The 22504-nt window shown below is 51.0% G+C and overlaps 1 protein-coding gene across 6 annotated transcripts in view; it reads left to right on the top strand.

Annotated features, from left to right (window-relative positions):
* Positions 1-22504, top strand: part of Ppfia1 (PPFI scaffold protein A1) — an 88314-nt gene that overhangs the window by 34800 nt on the left and 31010 nt on the right. For 3 of the 6 annotated variants that reach the window (XM_077797887.1, XM_077797886.1, XM_077797885.1), the window contains exons 5-18: positions 357-431; positions 748-849; positions 1283-1504; positions 2665-2811; positions 4228-4362; positions 5503-5577; positions 5909-5992; positions 7377-7508; positions 8666-8728; positions 10007-10086; positions 12807-12942; positions 15849-16072; positions 17809-18040; positions 22177-22328. In XM_077797887.1, coding sequence (XP_077654013.1) covers positions 357-431; positions 748-849; positions 1283-1504; positions 2665-2811; positions 4228-4362; positions 5503-5577; positions 5909-5992; positions 7377-7508; positions 8666-8728; positions 10007-10086; positions 12807-12942; positions 15849-16072; positions 17809-18040; positions 22177-22328 — 1859 coding nt within the window. The remainder of the gene's footprint in view (positions 1-356; positions 432-747; positions 850-1282; positions 1505-2664; positions 2812-4227; positions 4363-5502; positions 5578-5908; positions 5993-7376; positions 7509-8665; positions 8729-10006; positions 10087-12806; positions 12943-15848; positions 16073-17808; positions 18041-22176; positions 22329-22504) is intronic. The other 3 variants (XM_077797890.1, XM_077797889.1, XM_077797888.1) reach the window with 1 other exon arrangement.

Below are 22504 nucleotides of genomic sequence, written 5' to 3'. Positions count from 1 at the left end.
AGTGCGTTCATTCTGTTCTCATGCTACAGAGATGGCAGATAGCTTCTTGAATTCTAAGGGCTCGCTGGCCTAAGTGTCTTAACAGTGATTAGTTCTATGTGTTAATTTTCTGTTAAGAATTAAATAAGCTGTTTATTTAGAGGCAGAATTTTACTGGGATTTCTCTCTCACTGAACTACATCCCCAGCTGTTTTTTTTGTTTTTAAATTTAAAGCCATTAAAAAGGTTTTCTTGATAGCAATGGCAGTGAAAGACATTATAGGTCCTCTGTTGTACGCACTAACATTAGGGTGACTGTACCCTAAGAACAAAGTGAATGCACTGGCACACACAGGAGCCCGTGCTCTGGTTCACAGGTGAGAGAGCGACTGCGAGTGGCACTGGAGAGGTGCAGTCTCCTGGAAGAAGAGCTGGGAGCAACACACAAGGAGGTGAGCTGTGCCAGCACCGTGGTGCTTGGCCTCACCCTTCAGTCTGAAGAGGAGCATGGGGCCTGTCTAGTGGGAGTCGGGTTTTATTCACTTCTCTGATTGAGGACCAGCGGCTGGGGTTGTGTGAGGACCAGGCCATGAGACTTGGTGCAATCGCAGGATCTCCAGTCCTCTTTGGTCCAGCAGATGCAGATTCTGATCCTGAGGCTGCCCTGGGTGCCATGGGGAGCGGCTGAGGGTCATGCTTTTCCAAAAGGCCTTTTGCTGCTGTCACTTTTCTTAGAGTCATCATGTTCTTGTGTCTTTTTGGCTTCAGCTGATGATTCTAAAGGAGCAGAATAATCAGAAGAAAGTGGCGGCAGGGGGAGTGCCTGACGCAAGCCATGAGCAGGAGAGCACGCCCAGCACCAATGGAAAGGCAAGTCCTGCGTTCCCTGCTGTGGCCACCGCACGCAGGGCTTCTGGGAGGCTGTGGCCAAAGTGCCACCACAGCTTGAGCAGCAGGAGGCTGTGCTGCCAGCAGAGTGCACGGCCCCTCTCTCTCTCTCTCTCTCTCTCTCTCTCTTTTTTTTTTTTTTTGCTGAGCAATGCCTGGGACTGAACTGGGATTTCTCTTCCACTGAGCTGCACCCTTAGCCATTGTTAGTTTTCATTTTATTTGAGGCAGGGTGTCACTGAGTTGCCCAGACTGGCCTTGCACTTGTGACCCTCCCACTTCGGCCTTCTGAGTAGCTGGGGCTACAGGCCTGCGCCTGGCTCGTAAATCGGTTTCGATGGTCCCTGTTTCCTGGAAGCATTTTATTTCACAGCACACCAAGCAAGGCTACTTAAGGGCGTGGGTCTTCCTGTAGAGATCTTCTGACGGCTCCTCCAGCCACGAGGAAGACCTGGCTAAAGTCATCGAGCTCCAGGAAGTCATAGACAAGCAATCACGGGAGCAGAGCCAGATGAAGGAGCGCCTGGCCACCCTCTCCAGCCATGTGGCGGAGCTGGAGGAGGATCTGGACACAGCTAGAAAAGATCTCATCAAGTCTGAGGAGATGAACACGAAACTACAACGAGATGTCCGTGAAGTGAGTGGTGCTAGAAATGGCAGTGCTGCCGGCACCTTTGGGGCGTGTGGGACACTTGGTTTCTCTCTGCTTCTCCCAGTCCCTTCCAGCCTCGGGGCTGGTGTAGAGCAGTAGGGATGGAAAACAGCATTGTGTGCCTGGCGTCCCTCTCCTGATCCACTTCCTTTAGCCACTGCTTAGCCGGTGTGCGCAGGCGCTGCTGGTTGTCTGCAACTGGCCGGGGAGGGCTGCGACCACTCCCTCCTCTCCCCACCTTCCCTCCGTCTCAGGAGGTCGGAGGCCAAACAGTGGTCCCACTTGGGTCACGTTGGGATCATCGTGTGAAAGCTCATGCAGCTACACTAATTTCTGACAAACGTCTGTGTCTATGCACCCGTGAGAAACCAGGGACACTTATAGATCAAATGAGGGCTGGACACTCTGCCGTGCCACCTTTTGTCATTTCCTAACATGCTCTTTGTGCCTGCACACGACCATCTGACCATCTTGACCCTTGAGTGTGGATGTAAGAACAGGGATCAGTGAGCGACTTCATGGAAGGGTTGAGAACAAAGGAAAATATTTGCTCGTATTAGATCCTACTATATTTTGGCTACAGTAGAAGATTATGTGGCAGAAAGAGTAAAATTCATTTTAGATTTTTTTTATTTCTTAATTTTTGGTCAGTCCTGGGTATTGGGAGTTGAACCCAGGTGCTCTCTACTGCTGTCCTCTGTTCTTTTCATTTTTATTTTGAAACAGGGTCTCGCTAAGTGCCAGACTGACTCCTACTTCAGCCTCCCAAATTGCTGGGATTGTAGGCTTGTGCCACTGTGTCTGGCAAGACCTATCTTTTAAATATTAAGACTTTGTCATCATTAGTGTCTTAGTAAACAGGGAAGGACCTAAAAACGGTGAGTTTGTTGGCAGTATTGTGTGAATAAAATTGTGGTCCTGGTCTCAGCGTTGGGCAGTGTGTAGGGTTCATTTTGCTACACACTCTGGGTGGTTGCATCCAGTTAAATTAGCCTGTGATCTCTGTTTGCATTTGACAACACAGTTGGATTTTGTAGTTACCTGAGGTTTTATCCATCTAGTAAAAGATGGAGAAGGAAGGCTGTGTGTGGCTTGACGCAGACGCTGTCCTCATCTGCCTGCCTCCCTCTGAAATGTCTCTGTAGGCCATGGCCCAGAAGGAGGACATGGAGGAGAGAATCACGACCCTCGAGAAACGCTACCTCGCTGCACAGCGTGAAGCCACATCTGTGCATGACCTCAATGATAAGCTTGAAAACGAAATCGCAAACAAAGACTCTCTGCATCGGCAGGTAATGGGTTTCACAGGCCTTCGTCTGGCTTTAATTATTAATGAAGACAAAGATATTTTTCCTAATTTTCATGTTGAAAATATAAAGTCCAAATATCACTTTTCATGATCTTACAATATTGCGATCAAGAGGGAGGTTATTGCAGCCTACAAGGAACTGAGGCTGCACCACTTCATGGAGCGCTTGATTCTGCTGTTCCCATGACAAGCTGACCTGGTGCTTGCGAGCTCATCTCATAGGAAAGAGCAGAGTGTTGGACAACTCCAAGGCTCTGGCTACCAGTTGATAACAGGGGTTGCTGGCAAACTTAAAAGTGAAGTGCATAGAATCAGTGTCTCCTGTAGTTTGAAAACCTTATTTACTCCTGTTTCTCTGTAGTCCCAGGGAACTGAGAGCTAACCAGAAAATCCTGCATCAGTCTTCTTGAAAATAAAGTATCCGGTATTTAATAAGGAGCATTGTTTAACCAAAAATAAAATATCAGGCTGTTATTAAAAGGGATATTAGGAATAACTTTTACCAGGCTATGCTAGTGTGATATATTTTGAGGGTTTAGAGCATGTATGTATGTCCATACGAAGGAGATGTGGACAGATGTTAGCTGCTTAGCAGCTAAAAACTTTTAGGTGTTTTAAAAAGTTTCTTCTATGTTCAAGTTTTTAGAGTTAAGAAGTTTTTTTTTTTTTTTTTTTAACCTTTGTTCCATTTATTCTATTTTTTATGTGGTGCTGAGGAGCGAACCCAGGGCCCCCCACATGCTAGGTGAGCGCTCTACCGCTGAACCACAACCCCAGCCCCAAGAAGGTTTTTAAAAAAGAAGAAGAAATATGCCTTTAGAAACTCTGCTGAGCAGCTCATCTGGCTCACACAAGAGCCCTCGGCCACACACAGGCGGCTTGTGGCAGGAGGCACAGCCTCCAGGTGTGGGCTGGTTGCTTTTGGTGAGGTTGGTACTAACCCCTCCCACCTTGATTTGTCACTGAGAATGAGGGGGCTTTTAGAGAAAACTTGTTTTCCTTAAGGTCAGGGACCTTCATTTGTTCTTAAAAAATCACTTTCTTAAGAAAATAGCATGGGGCTGGGGATGTGGCTCAAGCGGTAGCTCACTCGCCTGGCATGCGTGCGGCCCAGGTACGATTCTCAGCATCACATACAAAGATGTTGTGTCCGCCGAAAACTAAAAAATAAATATTAAAATTTTCTCTCTCTCTCCTTAAAGAAAAGAAAATAAAATAGCAAATAGGTTGTCAAGGGAAGTTTGGGGCTTGGAGGTCAAACCTGATAAGCAGGGCCAGAGAAGCCTGGCCTGAGCGGGCCACCTGAGCAGCCGGCGTTCCCTCAATAGCCCAGTCTGCCAAGTGGTGACAGAAAGCACTAGACGATCCCCATGTTCTGACGCTGGACTCTCTTCCACAGACAGAGGATAAAAACCGGCAGTTGCAGGAGCGCCTGGAGCTGGCGGAGCAGAAGCTGCAGCAGACCCTCAGGAAGGCTGAGACGCTTCCGGAGGTGGAAGCGGAGCTGGCCCAGAGGGTGGCGGCACTCTCCAAGGTGTGCAGGTGGCTCTGGTCCCATGGCAGGACTGTAGCTGTCAGTCAGTGCAACTGGACCCATGTGTAGCTCAGATTTGCTCTCAGTGCCTTGCCTGGACGGGATGCCTTTTAAATGTCAAACCTGTCCTTCTTTGTCATCTCCTGAACCTCCCTCCAGTTCCTTCAGGTACATACCACATAGGCTAGAGGTTTTCATAAAAGAGGATAGTTTTTTCTCAGAAAAAGAAAAATGCCATTCTCTTTAAAGACAGACTTGTCAAACTTTTAATTTTATTCTTTTGGAATAAAAGTATAGTTTTTTGTTTGTTTTTGAGGTGGGGTCTCATTGTGTTGTGCAGGCTAGCCCTGAATTCCTAGCTCAAGTGATCCTCGTGCCTTGACCTCCCCAGTACCTGGAGCTGTAGCCACGGGCTACCATGCCTGTCTTTAAAAATGACTTTTTGCTGGATGTGGTGCCTGTAATCCCAGCAACTCAGGAAGCTGAGGCAGGAGGATCACAAGATTGAAGCTAGCCTCAGCAACTTAGCAAGACCCTGTCTCAAATGGAAAAATAAAAAGGTTTTAAATATACTTAGTGGTTAAATGCCCCTGGGTTCAATCCCCAGTACCAAAAAAAAAAAAAAAAAAAAGATTTTTGAGTAGCAGCCATTCCTCTGTTGACCAGCTCTTGGCGAGGCACATGCAGGAACACTCCCTGCCCTTGGTCCTCAGGTCCCTGGGAGAAGCAGGCAGTGAAGAGGCTGCTCCAGAGTGATGTAGTAGGTGCTCAACTCAGGCATCTACACAGGCCCTGGGAGGCCTCCCTGCCAGACCCCCGGCCTTCCTGGGGGTAGGAAGTACTTAGTGCCGTAGGGCAGGAGGCACCAGCCAGCCTTGTCCCCTGGCAGGGATCCTGCTCGCCTTGGCTAGGAGGCAGTCTCCTACTGGGGAGAGGTGGGGAGAGGGGTCCTTGGACAGAGGTGCAGTGTCCTGTGGCTGAGGCAATCTTGAGGCAGGCGGGTGGCAGCCAGACTTGCCTGCCTGTCCCATGAAGCAAGAGTGTTGGGCCACTGTGACCACCTGCTCCCTTGGTGATCCCCTTTTAAATTCTCGGTTTCTTCTCTTCCTGCTTTCTTTCCTGTCCTTGTCGGCTTTGTAGTCTGACCCTTTGTCTTCTGGGAGCTCTGCTGCTAAGGAAGCTAAAGTGTTGGAACTTACTTCCAAGCTTAGGAAGGTAGACGTGTGCCTTGCTCCTTCCCGTGCTTGCTGCTTTCTGCTTTACATGCTGACTGACCAGCAGTCTGAGGATGGGGAAGTCACGGGTCGCTGAGGTCAGGCACGTGGTGGGGGGCACTGAGTCGTCGTCAGCACCGCGGGCTTCAGAGACAGCGCTCAGGGCCGGTTGTCTCACGGTTAGCCCTCGCAGCCGCGGGGACAGTGTGCACAGGGTGTGCCTCACGTGAGGCCGCCCCACCGAGCATGCCACGCTTGCTGCTGTTGCTGCAGTGGGACACAGCATGCCACCCACAGAGGTGCGTGTGCGACACTCACGGCGTCTCTGACAGGCTGAAGAGAGACACGGTAACATCGAAGAAAGGCTGCGGCAGATGGAGGCGCAGCTGGAGGAGAAGAATCAGGAGCTGCAGCGGGTGCGTACACGCTAGAGCCACGAGGGGCGCAGAGGCTGCCTGCTGATGTGTGCAGCCTGGCTGGCAGCAGGAGCCTGTGCCCACAGGCAGGTCTGCGGAGGCAGACTCTGCTTCTCTCGCCCACTGGGAGCTGCTCCAGGCACATGTGGGCTTCATGGGAGTCCCTCAAAGCTGTGTGCTAGCTGGGGGTGCCTTGAAGTGTAGAGCCAGGTCCCCATCCAAGGTGAGGCACACCTGCTCAGGGTGTGACACTGAAGTCCCCAGTTCAGGTCAGAAGCCTGACCTCTGTCCCAAATCCCGGGTTATCACACAATGGTAGATGCCGGGGTGGACGTTTCAGGGCAAGAGGAACACCAAGATGGCCTGTGGTGAGAGCGTAAGGACACAGTGCCGCAGAGGTGTATCTCTGAGTCCTGAGTTTTCCTGGAACTGGGCGGGTGGCAGGGAGTGCATGTAGGGCAAGGTCAGGACGCAGGAGGCCCGAGTTCAGGCTGGATTCTACCTGTGTAAATGAGTGGAGGAGGCACGGACATCTGAGTGTTGAGCCGATGCACCTCACTTCAGCCAACTTTCTGACATTAATTTAAGGCAGTTAGGTTTTATTTTCCCAAAATTCTGTGTTCGTGGCCGTGCGCTTTAGAGCATTGGAAGAGCTTCCAGGAGATGGTTTTGATGCCTGCCTAAAGATTGCATCCTAGGCAGCCTTCTCCTGCCACTCACGTGCACACTGTGATCCCATGGGCAGAGTGACATTATGTATTAGAGGACATACATCATTACTGTCAAAACCAGTTCATGAAGTTGTGAAGGATAGACCTTGGGATCGGAATATTTCTACCAGTTAAAAATAAACATTAAGCTGTTTTGCTTTAAAAATACTCAGATGTTGTTAGATGCCGTGGTCGACACCTGTGATCCCAATGACTTGGGGGCTTAGGGTTTCAGGTTTAAGGCCAGATCAGCAATCTATCGAGGCCCAGTCTCAAGATAAAAAGGGTTGAGGAGGTATCTCATTGGTAAAGCATCCCTGGGTTTAATCCAACCCACCCCACCCGCCCGCCAAAAGTTAGATGCTGACAGGAAACAAGCATCTACCAACAAGGAAGCTCAGGTATTCTGTATCCTGTGAGATGTGTCCTCCTTTAGATAAGGACTGTTGCTCTATGTGAGGCACAGTGTGAGGGCTGTATATTTAAGATTTGTCTCTGAGTTTTCCATATCCATGAGTTGTTCTGATCGGCACATGGAAGTCCACAGGATTGGCAGCTGGAAGGAGCAGCTGGAGCGTGATAGCAAGTGAATGGCTCACTGTGGTCCTTGGTACTTTTAAAGTAATGCTCCTACGTCTGCTCAAAGTCTCAAGTCTTTGTTGGTCCTATTTTAGGCGAGACAGAGAGAAAAAATGAATGAAGAACATAACAAACGTCTCTCAGACACTGTTGACAAGCTCCTTTCAGAATCCAACGAGAGGCTGCAGCTCCATCTGAAGGAGAGGATGGCTGCGCTGGAGGACAAGGTGGGTGCTGGGCAGGCCCTGCAGGGCCTCCCTTCCAGAGCAGCCATTACCCTCCTCTCCAGGAGAAGGCAGTGGGGCTGGGGGTTCTGCTGTGGGGGGAGGGCACGACAGTCTCCGGGCTGCACACAGCCTTACTCAAGCATGAGTGGCAAGTTGTCTATCACTCTGGCTCCAGGACAGGGGTAGGTGAGCAGTTTCTATAAAGGGCCAGATGGTGAGCATTTTAGGCTAATTTTAGTAATCATGAATAATTTAGTAAAATAACTTCACACTAGTTAGTAATCAGCACAGAAGCAGCCGCAGACAGCTCACAGGTGAACGGTGCAGCTTTTTTCTGATTGGCTTGTATTGGGCGACAGGCCTGCACTGCCATCTCACTGAGCCCCACCTCTCTCCTCTGCTCTTCTGTGGAAGTTGATCTGGTCTTGTTCATACACACAACGCATGGCGTGGTAGGAGAGATGGAATCAACTAAAACCAGACACTCCCGTCCCAGGCCCCGCCTTCCGTCTCCTCACCTGCTTGGAAGGGGGTTTCAGCCTTGCCTCTGGGGCTCACATCTCCCAGGAGCTGTTCCCTGTGTCTCCAGCTGAGCTGGGATTGGGTGTGCTAGTGGACATGTACGTCCCTGGAAGTGCAGCTGGGAAGTGTCCCTAGACTGGCACTCAGCTGGGTCATGCAATTTGAAAAGATCAGTGGTAATTACTCCTCATTAGGGGACACGTTTATTTTACACAAAACTAGTTACAAAACGCATTATTAGATGCCGCACAGAATGGCTCACTTTAAGGTAGAGCTTTGATTCTAATTTTACATTTGAAACTTAACTTCAGGTTTCAGTTGATCAGTAAATCGCACAGCCTCGTAGTCAGTGTAAACTAGTTTATCTGATTAAAGTGAACTTGCCCATGAACCTGGCTAGGAGCCTACCTACATTTAGCATCTGGATCAGAAAAGGAGGGCATTTACATGGCAAGAAGGATTATCAGGTGCCGTCACCTTGGAGTCAGCATCCAGCCCTGGGCCTGGGCACTGCTCCCTGGCACACCCAGCAGTTCCTTCCTTCCCAGTGCTGCTTTGTCTTTTAGACAAAGGCAGCTGTAGTGTGTCACCCGGGACATTTTAAAGTCTCAACTGATGGATGCTCTCTCTTTCAGAATTCTCTACTGCGAGAAGTTGAAAATGCAAAAAAGCAATTAGAAGAAACACAACATGATAAGGTACTTAAATGCTCTGATTCATTGAGAAACCCGTTAAGAGCTGAATTGAGTTACTGTTATCACAGATATGTGGTGCAAGTTGAGAGAAGCTTAGCTTACAGCTCTCCTAGGCTACTAACACAAGATGTGTGCCTTTGAATTTGAGATACAAGTGTATGAGGCTAATAGCAGAGACCTTTCATCAGGAACAGAACTGTTGCTGGGTATGGTAGCACATGCCCAGAATCCCAGCAACTCAGGAGGCTGAGGCAGGAGGGTTGTAAGTTTGGGGCCAGCTTCTGCAACTTAGTGAGACTCTGGCTGAAAAGATAAAATAAAATGAGTTGGAAACATAGCTCAGTGGTTTAGTGCCTATGGGTAAATTCAGCTTCTAGAACCAAAAAGAAAATAAAAATATACAGTGTGGGCTGGGGTTGTGGCTAAGGGTAGAGCCCTTGCCTACACCTGTGAAGCACTAGGTTCGATCATCAGCACCACATTAAGAAAATAAAGGTATTGTATCTGTCTACAACTAAAAAAATTAAAAAATAAAAAGTGCTGTTAGGGCTGGGGGGCCAATTTAGTGGTAGCATATTGCCCAGTGTGCTCCAGGCCCTGGGTCCATCCCCAGCACTGAAACAAACCAGCCGACCACACTGCTGTCCAGCAGAAATACAATGTAAACCACTTATGTGATTTTCAACTTTTTAGTATCCACGTTCGAGAAAGTATAAATAAATATGTAAGAGTAATTTATTTAATAGTGTGTGAGAATATCACGATTTTGTTTATTAATGGAAAACATTAGTGAGCTACTTAGGTTCGTCTCATGTTCCGCTTTGAATTCTGGACCCCACGGGCACAGCAGGTCAGTTGGGGCTGTGTTTTGAGGGCTCCGTGGTCACATGCAGTCAGTGGCCACTGTGTGGCAGTGCAGAACTGGAAGTGAGAGAAGGCCTGCAGGGGTGGCCAGGCAGAGTCCTGGATGCCCCGCTCCCTCCTGGGAGTCCTGCTCTCTCTCCTCAACCCTCCTCTGATGGTCTGCTGTTTATCCCCTGTGTGACTTTGTAGTCACTGAGTGTCATTTTCTATTCGTTAGGGTTTACCTCACAGACCATCTCCGCATTCACATTTACTATGGAGCTCATGGAGAAAATTTTCCCCGAAGGAAAATGTTAGGCAGTTGTAACTAGTAATTTAGCCCGTTAGGGTTGTGTTTGATATCTGAGCACATTTGTTACAAGTGGTCTGAAAACCTGAAAGACATCCTTGCAATGTGAGTCCCTGACTGTTTTATAGGACCAGCTCGTCTTGAACATCGAGGCCTTGAGGGCTGAACTAGACCAGATGAGACTGAGAGGTGCTTCACTTCATCATGGGTATGGTATTGACAGACCTGCAAGTGTGTTCTAGCCTGTCCTGGCCTGTGGGTAGCCGAGCTGGGTATAGCGCCAGCCTCACTGCAGGACATTGGTGGCTTAGTAGCAGCAAGAGTGCAGAGGGACTGTGTCTCCAGAGGTGGGGCTTGAGCCAGGAGACAGGGCCCTAGCAAACCTGGACACACAGGAGGCGGTTTGGAAGGTGGGGAATGCCTGGTTCGTCTTTGGGCATATTAACTTAGGTGCCTCAGGGAGGGCGGCACTGATGGTGTGGGGACCGGAGGACAGAGCCCAGGGTAAGAGGTGAAGCACTGCTTTCCCTGGAGCAGAAGCCATTCACACAGGGAGACGCAGCCGAGGGAGGAGCTGATCCAGCCAGAGCTTGGGTTCTTTGACCTTCGCGGGTTTGGTGGAGCATTTCTATTTATTTATTTATTTTGGTACTGGGAATTGAACCCAGTGTCACTCTACCGTTGTACTACATCCCCAGCCACTTTTATTTGATTTATTATGTAAAAAAAAAATGTTTTTAGACGTTGGTGGGCCCACGTGCCTCACACATGCTAGTCAAGTGCTCTACCACCGAGCCACAACCCCAGCCCCAACCACTTTTATTTTTTGAGATAGGGTCTTGCTAAGTTGCTTAGGGCCTCACTAAGTTGCTGAGGCTGGCTTCAAATTTGTGATCCTCCTGCCTCAGCCTCCTGAGCCACGGGGATTATAGATGTGTGCCACTGTGCCAGCTGGAGCTCTACTTGTTTTGAGGCACTGAAGTTGTGAGATACAGTCATTTTAAAAGCACTTGAGATAGGACTTTGCTTTGGCCGGTAGAGGACTGGGTCACCTGTCTTGGGAATGACCCCAGTAAAGTGCTCGGCACACAGAGCTTCTTGTCTTTTTCTTTCTCGTCATTCAGAGGCAGTCTGATTAAGAGTACCTTCTTTTGGTCATTGTTTCTTTGAGGAAAATGGTCATTGAGTGAAAGTTAAACCTCAGCTAAAGTTTCTGAAGCGGTCAACTGGTGTCGGGCAGGTGCAGGAGACAGCACAGTGGTGGTGTAGGGGGAGCGCGGAGCCATTGTGTACCATGGCCTGGCCCACAAGACACGATCAGACAGAGCCAGAACATGCTGTGTGGAAACCAGGGGCTGGGTGTCCAGGACGAGGGCCGCCTACCCACAGAGGGACATGTTGTGGTCACGACAGGAGTTGCGGAGAGGTGCTGTTGCTGGTTGGAGCCAGTCAGCAGTGTCTGGTGCCCGCACGACTCTCCGGAGGCCACTGTGTGTGTGCCGCTTTCTGGAACAATGGAGGGAAGCAAAGAGGTAGACAGGCAGTAGAGCAGGCAGTGTTTCAAGGTGGAGAAGGTGCCTGTGTTTGACAAGGGAAAGAAGATGGGGAGAGGACATGTTTGCTCGGGAGCCCAAGGGGACAGGCAAGGTAGACCGCCTCACACTGAAGAGGCGAGGCAGAGAGGGTCCCGCTGTCCCCGGAGGCTGGCCTGCAGAGTCCACACCTGTCAGCTTAGAGAGGAGCGGTCACAGTGGTGATGGTTGGGCCAGGAGGAGGGGTGGGAGAGTGAGCTGAGAGTGCCTGCCCGGGGAGTGTCAGGCCCTAGGGCTTCCCCAGGGGCCTGGGAAGTGCCTGCGGTGGGCTGTGTGGAGGGGAAGGTGAGCCAGGAGAAGGGCATCGTGATTGGGAGGCACGGTGGCTCCCCAGGATCTGCGTGCCCCCTAGAACCGCCGGCAGATTGCCTGCAGAAGGCCTGTGAAGAAGGAGCAGGCCGATGGTCAGGAGCAAGGGAGCAGGTGAGAAGCAGCTGCAGGGCTCGACGTCTTTCCAGGATGTCAAGCAGGGAGAGGCTGTGAGCCCTGAGAGGAGCTGGCCTGCCTTTCAGGCCCTGTCTGCAAGGCTGCTAGAGGGTCCTGAGGCTCGCCTGCATGACTTCCTGTGAGCAGATCTTTGCCTCTGAAGGATTTCTGCAATGATGGCACAATGCCTTTGTTTGACAAGGATCCAGAGGTTCCGAGGATGCAGCCTCTGGGCTGCTGCAGTGAAGGCAGTGGTGGGCTCTGTGTGGTTGACCCCTGATGCTCCCTCCTCCTCTTCAGGCCTTGGCCAGTGGGCACAGCGAGTCTCTTAGCTGCTTCACCCAGTCACCCAGCCTGCTCCTTCCTGAGGACTCTGCAGCCCAGAGTGTTGGTTTTGTCACCAGACCTGTCACAGGTCTGGAAACAGACACACAGCAAGCTAGGCCACACAGATGTGCAGCCAGGGCCTCCCAAGGAACGCTTGTGTCTGACAGCTGTCACACCATGGATCTTGGCACGATTGGGGAAGCCACAGAGCACTACAAGGCCAGAGTGGTATCCAGGTGCACCTCTTGCCAGCAGTGAGAAAGTACGGTGGAAATGCAGCCCCGTGGCCTTGTGCTGGAGAGGGGTTCTCTCTGCAGACAGTGGCTGGAGGCCTGTCTTCCTCCATGCCAGTGGCCTCTGTGTGGGTTTTCCTGTGGTGATTGACGTCTTTCACACAAGGCCTGAAAGACTGGAGTGGAAATGCTGGCTGGGAGCAGGCAGCATGCAGCTCTGAGGGCACACCAAGGAGGTGCCTGCCTCAGTCCGCCTGCTGACGCCTTGTGTTCTGACGGGGGTGGGTCTGCTTGTCGAGAGGCGCTTGCTAGGTCCCTCCTCTAACACCCTCCTTTGTTTCCTGTTTCAGCCGCCCCCACCTGGGCAGTGTCCCAGACTTCAGGTTCCCTGTGGCAGATGGGCACACAGATGCCTACAGCACCAGTGCAGTGTTACGGCGCCCCCAGAAAGGCCGGCTGGCAGCGCTGCGGGACGAACCTTCCAAGGCAAGGCCTGGTGGGCGTGCCTCTGCTCACAGGGGCGCCTGCTTGTCCTGAACCGGAGCTCTCCATAGGTCTCTCTCTCCCTCCCTTTTCCTGCCCCACTTTCCTCTTTCTGGCTAAGAGTCTACTTTTAAGTCCCTTGTGCCCTTTTTCTTTCTTTTTAAATATTTTTTAGTTGTTGGTATATCTTTATTTTTTATTTATTTATATGTGGTGCTGAGGATTGAACCCAGGGCCTCACACATGCTAAGCTAGTGCTCTGCCACTGAACCCCAGCCCCAGTCCTCACCCCCCCCCTTTTTTTTTAAAGAAAAAAACAGTCTACTCGCAAGCACAGTGCTGATGCTTGCCTGTTGAAGGGTGATTGAGAGTTAAAGGGTGCACTTGTGTTTCTGGTAGTGTGCTGCCTGGGGTGATGGACTCACAAGAGAAAAGGGGTACCTTGGCTCATGGTCTTGGGACTTTTAGTCCTTGGTCCTTGGCCCTGTGGCTTTGGGTGAGGGGCACATCACAGCAGGAGCGTGTTGGAGCAAAGCCACTCACCTCAGGAACTGAAAAGGAAGGGCCAGGTTCCCTCAGTCTCCTGGAAGGCAGCCCCCAGTTCCTGAGTTCCTCCCACCCAGCCCACCTCCCAGAGGCTCCTCCACTGTCCAGTGCACCAAGCTGGGGGGGCCCACACCTTCATTCTGTGGTCTGTCGCACAGCCTGCCTCTGTGAACTGCTGGTAGTTGAGCACCACTCCATGGACCCCTCGACACAGGGCTGCTGTGTGCACAAAACAGGCACAGTGTCCATGACAGGGCATAGCCCAGTGGGGACATGCAGGATAAAGAGAGGTGTGGCGGTGCTGGCCTTGCCGTGCTGTGTGCGGGTCAGTGCAGAGCCCAGCGGCTTAGACAGTGAGCATTCCTTGCTCAGTTGTGGGGCCAGGCGCGGCCTGGCAGGATGGCCTCAGCTTGGGGGCACGTGTGGTCACAGGTTGCTGTCTGTACAGGCTCCAGGGGGGAGCCTGTGCTTCCAGGTGCCCACACAGCAGTGGGTAGAGGCCTCAGACCCCTGCTGTGTGCACCCTGGGGTCCTCAGAGCACCTTGCTGGTCCCCTCAGAGCCCATGCTCTTTCATGTTGTGGGAGTCTCACATCATTGCTTCCCACTTTGCTTTCCTCATTCCCGTGAGTTACTGAGTCCTGCCCTCACTTGGGGGTGGTAGGAATCATTGTCTACCCCCTGCAGAGAGGAGCAGTGGAGAGAGTGGGCGTGTTCCTGAATTGTGTGAGCATGCTGGTGGCACGGGCCAGAAGCAGGGAGGGGAGCCAGGCTCTCCTGAGTTGTAGAGTGAGAAAGGGAATTCTAAATAGCATAGCCAGGGCACTGTCAGCAGGGCTGTGGAGGAGGAAGGAGGAGAGAGGCCCTCCTGATGTGTCATTAACACCAGCAAGGTTTGCTGAAGGGTGGGGTACAATGAGGGAATGAGGAGAGCCATGTGTCCCAAGGTCTGGGCTACAGCACTGGGAAGGACGGGATCTATTTCTCAGGTGAGAAAAGCTGCAGGTTTCTGGGGAGGCTCTCTAAGTCGAGCCTTGTGGAATTCAGGTTGACAGACCTGTCCTGCATCCAGGAGGAAGTGTGGGGCAGGCCATTGTGGACAGCCTGGAGCCCAAGAGAGCAGTCTAGAAGTAGAGAGAAAAAGTTAGGGGCTCGGGCTGGGGCTCAGGGGTAGAGCGCCTGCCTAGCATGTACGAGGCCCTGGGTATCCTGAGCACCACATGTGAAAAAAGGGTATTTTGTCCACCTACAACTAAAAATATTTAGCAAAAAAAAAAAAAAAAAAGACCTTAGGTGTTGTGAGCAAACAGATGGTAGAGAAAAGGCATGAGACAAGTTGAAGTCATACTCAGAAGCTCTCAGGTCGCGTCACTATCCAGGGATGGACCATGGCATGCTCCAGAATGACAGGTTGAGCAGGAGCTGCATGGGACAGAGTGGCTCAACAGATGGGGGTGTCCCTTACCACCTTGCAGGCTCCAGAGGGGAGGGGTGGGGCAGTAGAAGTGGCTAGCTGGGGAAGCTTCACTTCAGTGGGGCACAGTGGACTGGGGCCACCAGGACTTGGGGATAAAGGTCTCGTGGCTTCTGTTTGGCATTTTCAGATGGGAGTGAGAGAGAACTTCCTGATGCTGATGGGGTGATCCAGAGCGAGGGCGCAGTGACGGCAGATGTGCTGTCTGGGTGGGGACAATACTTCAGAGGAGGGTGGCAAGGGAGGGATCTGGGCTTTGTGTCTGGGGCTGGAGTGTGTGTATGGGGATGACGTTATCACACAGAGGGGCATGACATGCCCGGTGCACATGCTTACCCTGTGTTCTGGCAGCAAGAGCCTTTTCTAGGTTTTCCGGAGAAAACCCCACCCTCTGCCTCACCACAGCCTGGGTGCTGGGAAATGGCACCTGCAGGGCTTGCTACTTTCCCCCTGGGGTTCTTCCCTCCTTGTGCTTTCCCTGGGAACTCAGATCCACTCTGTCATTAATGCCACTTGTGAAGTGTGAAGGCTACCGACTATACCAGCTGCTGAGCATTTACATCATTTTCTTCCCATAAGCTGTTTGGGGCATTGATACCACTGTACTCTTAACTTTCAGTGTCTGTCTGACTCCGCCATCTCTCACTTGTGGGTCGTCATAGAAACACCCCCCACCACACACACACACACACACCTGGACCTTAGTAGCCCCAGGCAGTCTAGGGAACAGGGTGTCCTCCTGCTCCCCGTTTCTCTACCATGGGCATGACCTATTGTTCCAAACAGTTTGGGTCCTCCATAGGTTTTTAAGTTTCTGTTGAGTGTCTTTCAAGTTCCTTGATGAGTGTGGTTGCCCTCGGTCTGCTGAGCTTCACTTTTCTTGCTTACAGGTACAGACTCTCAATGAGCAGGATTGGGAGCGTGCCCAGCAAGCCAGCGTCTTGGCAAATGTGGCACAAGCATTTGAGAGTGACCTTGATGTGTCTGATGGGGAAGATGACAGGGACACTCTGCTCAGCTCAGTGGACCTGTTATCACCCAGCGGGCAGGCTGATGCGCAGACACTGGCCATGATGCTTCAGGAGCAGCTGGATGCCATCAACAAGGAGATCAGGTATGTGAGGGAGCTCGTCAGCTCAGAAAAGCCAGGGAAGTTGGGACTGGCATCTTGTAGGTGTTCCGCTTTAAGAATTTAAGTTGTAGCCTGGCTTGCTTGCTGTGGGAGGTGAACGTATTAAATCTCTTCCCCAGATACCCATGAAGCACCTGGAGAGAGCCGGGGTGCAGGGTACTCAGTGCCCCTTGGTGGGGGTCCTGAACTGGTCTGCTCCCCTGCTGTGCAGGAGTGTGCCTGACGGATAGATCTGCAGTTGTGCAGGGGCTGGGTGTGCCCCGGGGAGGGAGGAACTGGAGCCTTCTGTTGCCTCATGCCAGGCAAGAGGGGCACTGGGCAGGAGCAAAGGCAGAGAGTGAGGCTGGTCGTGAGAAGCCTCTCCAGCCTGCATGTCCCTGAACTCGGGATACCTCAGTGCTGAGCAGGTGCGGGTGCCCATCGTGTCGCTAGCAGGCAGTGGAGGGCTTGAGGTTGTGCATTCCCACTCCTTGCCTTTCCCTGTGTTGAGTTGCACAGCACATGAGGACGAGGTTCAGTGGCACCCTGAGGTACACCATTAGTGTCTCATCACACATCAAGTTAGTGGTGGCAGCAGGAAGTTTACAACCCAGCGGCTGGAGTGGAGTCCAGGAACTGCCCCTGATGATGCAGCTCCAGGGCCCTCTCCGGGACTCAGCAGTGTCAGGGCCCACAGCCTGGCCACGGTTGAGATGGAGAGCAGCATGAGGCCCTGTTGGGGAGGGATGATGTCCTCTTGGGTGGTGGCTGTCCTGCTGCCTGGACACTGGGCTGCCTGTGGTCTGGACACAGACCAGCCTGCAGGTGTCGTGTTCAAGACCAGAGGGCTCAGAAGGAGGAGCGCCACCCTGGCAGGAAGCGAGAAAGGAGAGTGGCCTTGACCTGGCAGGAATTGTGAAAGGAGGGTGGCCCTTACCTTTAATTCTTCACAGCGTGCTGCTGGGTGAGAGTGACTGTTCTCTCACTACAGGTCGGTCTGGTGTAAATGCTAAGGTCTCTCCACTGACTTGTAGATTTCCTTCTGTTGACAGTGACTTTTCTTAGAATACCTAAGAGAACTTGACTCTGGAAGGGTTACTGCAAGGTTTCTGTGTTAGCATAGTCTGGTACTAAAATTGCTACTCCCTCATGCACAGTGCTGTAGAGGAGAAGAACGTTAATCTTCACTTCCACATTAGTGTAGCCTGAGACAATGACACAGATCCAGGAACCCACACAAGGCTGATAGAGAGGTCCATCAGGCAGTGGTCATGTTCAAATTCAGACTTGAAAAGCCCAGCCTGTTCTTGTTTAGTCTGGTGGGTTAAATGTTGGAGACTCATTGCCTTGGGCACCAGTTCTTTTGATCAGACTTCCTGACTTCAGTGAGGGTGCGTGTGGATAAATGGACAGCTTCCCTCTGGGGACAGGGAGGTAAGAGCTGTGTCCAACTGTCTCTATTAGGGACCGCCACAGAAAACGTCACCAGCCAGCCTCCTCCAGAATTGTGGAGTGGATAAGTCAAATGACCCGTGGTGCCACTAGAATCAATCTAACAAGACTCAGTGGAAGATCTACCTTTCCTTGCTCTAAGTCCAGTATGTTAAAAGAGATAAGAAGTAGAGGATTCTGCCGGAGCCCCTTCCGACTGGCGGTGGCTCGCAGTCATCAGTGTATGAGCAGTTTTCATCTGACTGTTTGCTAATAGAGGGAGGTGACCACTTTTGTTTTTGTTTTAGGTTGATACAGGAAGAAAAGGAAAACACAGAGCAGCGGGCAGAGGAGATCGAGAGTCGAGTCGGCAGTGGAAGCTTGGACAACCTTGGTCGTTTTAGATCAATGAGCTCCCTTCCCCCCTACCCTGCTTCCTCCCTCGCTGGCTCCTCCCCCCCAGGCAGTGGGCGCTCCACCCCAAGAAGGGTCCCTCACAGCCCCGCTCGGGAGGTGGACAGGCTGGGCGTCATGACACTGGTGAGTGGGGCCTTCCGGGCTGCCCGCCCTTGCGCACCTGTGTGGCTATTGCTGGCTGTGCATTTGCCTCTTGTACGTCAAAGGAGGTCGGGTATGATTGTCACCCTAAGTGGTTCAGGACTTTTCAAACTAACTAGTACTCAGTCATTGAGCTTCATCGAGTGACTTTAATATTGGGTGGCCAGTTAGCCAGCCGTCGTGTGTTGGTGTGGCACTGGGCATGGGCTTTGTACAAGGCGGACAAAAAGGCACTTGTCCAGCTCTGGAGGTCAGACAGTTAACAAGAAAGAGGAGCGCAAGAGCCCAGCATGGAACCACCATGTTAGCACGAGGTGTGGCCCTCACGGTGGACTGCCTTCTGCTTTCCAAGATGCAGGTGGGCACCTTCTGTCAACAGCTGGCTCCCTTGTGTCCTGGAGGTGCAGGGACCTTGTGCTGTTGGCAACACTCATAGACCTGAAGAGTGTTAGTGGCTCTCCTGTCACCTGGGTTGCCTGAGGCCTTGCTCCTTTGTGGCACTTGCACAGTTTTCCTGTTGTCGGCCTTTCCATTTCAGTTGCCCGGGAGCCAGCAAGTGGTTAGCCAGTGGTGGGCTAAGGGCAGCCTGACTGGTGGTGTTTGACACAGCTTGCACACTCTGCAGCCCTGACTAGTTAGGGACATTTTAAACTCCTGACAGCCTCATCCGTGGTTCTTCTCAGCTTTCCCAGGCGGCTTGTGGCCTGCCTCCTAGTTCTGTAATCCAGAGTGCTGGCTGGCAGTCTCTCTGCCTCCCTGTTGGTTTTGATTTCCTGCGTCATCTTGCGCTGTCACATCTGTCAGTCTGTAGTGGGTGGGTCCATGCAGCTCTCCTGCTGGCCCATCCCTATGCCCTCGCAAGTGCATCTGTGCTGGACGAGGGTGGCTAGTGCATGGTTGGGCTTTCTCTTGTTTTTTAAAAAATGGGTATTTTTAAGTAGATGCAGGCATAGTGCACGTGATTTTTACTCAAACTGCTTAGGAGCTGCATGATTCATCAGTGAAGTGTCTCCTGTATTAAGAAGCAATCTAAGTGTAGAGTGAGTAGAAATTTTACAGGTACACTTTATGGCTGTGGTGGTTGTGTTCAAGATAGGAAATCTCATCAACTCACTGAACGCATCCCACTGCCTGTATTAGATGTTTTAAAATTAAAATATCTTCCATGAGTCATCAGATATGAAGATTCTACACAATACCATGCTAACTTTGGCTCTTATATATTTTCAGAGAATACCTTGCTTTAAATAACAGATTTATTTATATTTTAAATATCTTTTTAGTTGTAGATGGATACAATACCTTTATTTTATTTATTTATTTTTATGTGGTGCTAAGGATTGTACCCAGGACCTCACACGTGTGAGGCAGGTGCTTTACCACTGAGCCACAGCCCCAGCCCCCCAGGGTAGATTTATTTCTGAGAAGTTGTAAATCAAATTCTAGGTAAGGATTTTACATTAATGTCCAGTAGATGATTAGGTTTGTTTGATTTTATAATAGGTCTTGCAGTCACTTCTTGTCAATTAGAATAACACTTTTAATTACGATGTTTCTTACTAAAGAAAACTAAGTGGTGGGGAGATTTGGCTTAGAATAAGTGATTATCAGGGCCCTCAATATACAGAATGCCAGGTTTTAATAAATTGCATATGTTCAAATAGAATTTTACCTGGGATAGTAATTTATAATGTTTCTCTGATGACTCTCAACTGGTTTATGTTTGAATTCATGGTGGAAAATGTTCTATCTCAGCTGTTTTTCTCTGAATTCTCTCATGGATGCCTTTGCTATTATTCTGTCTTACTCTGTGCTAAACCTGGAGTCTTTGGACTGTGCAGTAAATCTGGCTTCTCTCCATTTCTTTGCACGCATCCGTCAGCCTAGTGACTTACGGAAGCACCGTAGAAAGGTAAATCACTTGTAACCTAAGGTGCCATGAAGAATATCACATTTTACTTGAGTGTGACACTCTGCTATTGTGTGATAATGAATAATTTTTAAAATATTTTTTAAATTGTCAATGGACTTTTGTTTATTAATATATTTATATGTGGTGCTGAGAATTGAACCCAGTGCCTCACACATGCTAGACAAGTGCTCTACTACTGAGCCACAATCCCAGCCCCCCCCCCCCGAATAATTTATGTTTTAATAGACATGTTTAAGCCAACCCAGCACTTCACATGGGACTGTTCTATTTGACATAGTCTGTGGGACCCTGGGAAAGTAGAAGGGTTTGCTGTTTTCCTAGTGTTTTGGGTCTAATTGTTGCATGCTTTGCTCTAATAGACATAGCAGTTGAGATTTAAATACACGGCCTGATGGGAGCAAAGCCGTAGCTCATAGATTTGGGGAGACTGGTTCACCGACAACGTTGCGAGGCAGCAGTCAAATTGGCCTCCACACTGTCGTACTAACCCTCATGAACATCCCTGAGAGGCAGGGACCCTGTTGGTCCCCAGGTCCAGCTGTGAAAACTGTGGGAAGGTGACAGAGTAGTTCCAGAGGGTGACTGCAGCCCATGGTGAGAGGAGTCACTTCTACTAGCCACCACACTGGAGCACACCCCCAATTCAGCTGATTTGCACTTGGGTTTGGGTTTTGGCAGCAGGACCTACTTAGTGAGGAAGCAGCACCCAGGGCACTTTAGTGTGCAACCTGGAGCTCGGAGGGGTTCTGAGTGGGTGGCTGTCAGCTCAGCCCAGGTGTGTGTACAGAGAGCTGGGAAAGGCCAGGCACTGCTCACATGGGATTGCTTCCTGCTCTGCTGCAGTGTCACTAGTCAGACTGAGGTGATTCCCACTTTCCTGGCGCTTGTAGAAGAGGCTGAGGTGAACTGGTGGGTGCTGGCACCGTGCCCTGCTGAGGAGTGCAGAGGGCAGAGTGCAGCCTGGTTGTGAGCCACAGTGTTCCATAGGGTGCTACTGTTAGCAGCTCTGCAGTGGGGCAGGCCTTGCTGAGGGACCTTGAGAGGCCATCATGTCCTTTCTTGGCAGCAGGGAAAGGGTGCTAGAAATTGAACCCAGAGCCTTGGGAAGGCTGTGCTTAGCCTATGCTCTGCCACTGAGCTACACCTGAGCCCATTCTGGCTTTTTCTGTCTTTTGATTACAATTGGAAATTAGGAAAAGATGCAGAGTTTACCAGGTTTCTGGTAAAGATCATGTCTTACATGAACTCAGCTCCATGTTGCCCTGATCCACTTGGTTTATTGGAGCCACTCTGGAGCTGTACTGGAATCGGTGCACTTTACCCAGTCCCATTATGAAAGAAGCTCGCTGTTCAAGTCCTGTTGTGTGAACAGACCTTGCCTTATATGTTCCACGGACTCTAGTCCTACTTCAGGCCCAGAAAGTACAAACCGCAAAGCAGGACTGCCAGGACCTCAAAGGGCTTCACCTGTCGCTATGGTCACCGCTCTCTGGTCTCTTTTGGTGCGTATGCACACGCAGTGGTCCACGGCAGGGAACCCTGTTGTTAGAGAGACCCTCTCTCATGACGTACCCAGGATTAGTTTACCTAAGCCACAAGGAGCCAGCGGTTTAAATTGCTTTTCGGTGCTTCTGGTTCCAGTGTCCAGTCTAGACCCTGAGAAACCCAAGCCACACATTGCCTGGGTCGTGTTCCAGGCTGTTCGTTGCCTTTTTTCCCCTCATAAACAAAAAGGTACTGACACTCGACACAAACGTCTTTCCCCTCCCTCGAGTTCCCTTGGACGGCACAGGGAGATGCTCTTCCTCACTGAGGGTGATGTTATCCTCTTCAGTGGATGAGGGTGTGGTTTGCAGACAGGGACCAGGTGATTGTCCTGGATGTGCCTCGGGCTTTGGGGAGGGCAGAGCCTGGGGCTGAGGGAGGAGGTCGTGCAGCCCTGTGTCTGCCTGGGTCCCCAGGCTCACTGTCCTGGAGGCAGGCTCTGAGTCAGTGGCTCTGTGCTGTGGGTGCTCCGTGGTCCCGCTTCTCCTGGACTGAACAAAGCCTTCTCTGCTGGGTAGGAAGTATAGCTGATGGGTTTTCAAGTAGGTTTAGGGTTATAATTTAAGGCTAAGGGCTCTTTGATTTTTTTCTTTTAAACAAACTACTGTTTACTAACCTTGCTCTTATTTTACCCCCTTAGTTACCGGCTTCCAGGGAAGAGGTACGAGATGACAAGGCCACTATCAAATGTGAAACCTCCCCGCCCTCTTCCCCGCGATCACTGCGGCTGGACAGGCTGCACCGAGGGGCCTTGCATGCAGCTAGCCAGGAGGACGTCAGGGACGTACGAAAGTAAGCAGAGAGCTGGGCACAGTGGCACATGCCCGAGATCCCATGGCTCAAGAGGTGGCGGCAGGAGGATGGCAAGCTCAAAGCCATAACTGCTAATTTAGAGAGGCCTTAAGCAACTCAGCGAGACTCTGTCTCTAAATAAAATACAAAAAGGTCTGGGATGTGGCCCAGGGGTT

This window comes from Urocitellus parryii, chromosome 4, assembly GCF_045843805.1.
Source record: "Urocitellus parryii isolate mUroPar1 chromosome 4, mUroPar1.hap1, whole genome shotgun sequence".
In the NCBI taxonomy this organism is placed as follows: Eukaryota; Metazoa; Chordata; class Mammalia; order Rodentia; family Sciuridae; genus Urocitellus; species Urocitellus parryii.
Note: the sequence above shows the minus strand (reverse complement) of the source record. Positions and strands in the feature narration are given on the sequence as shown.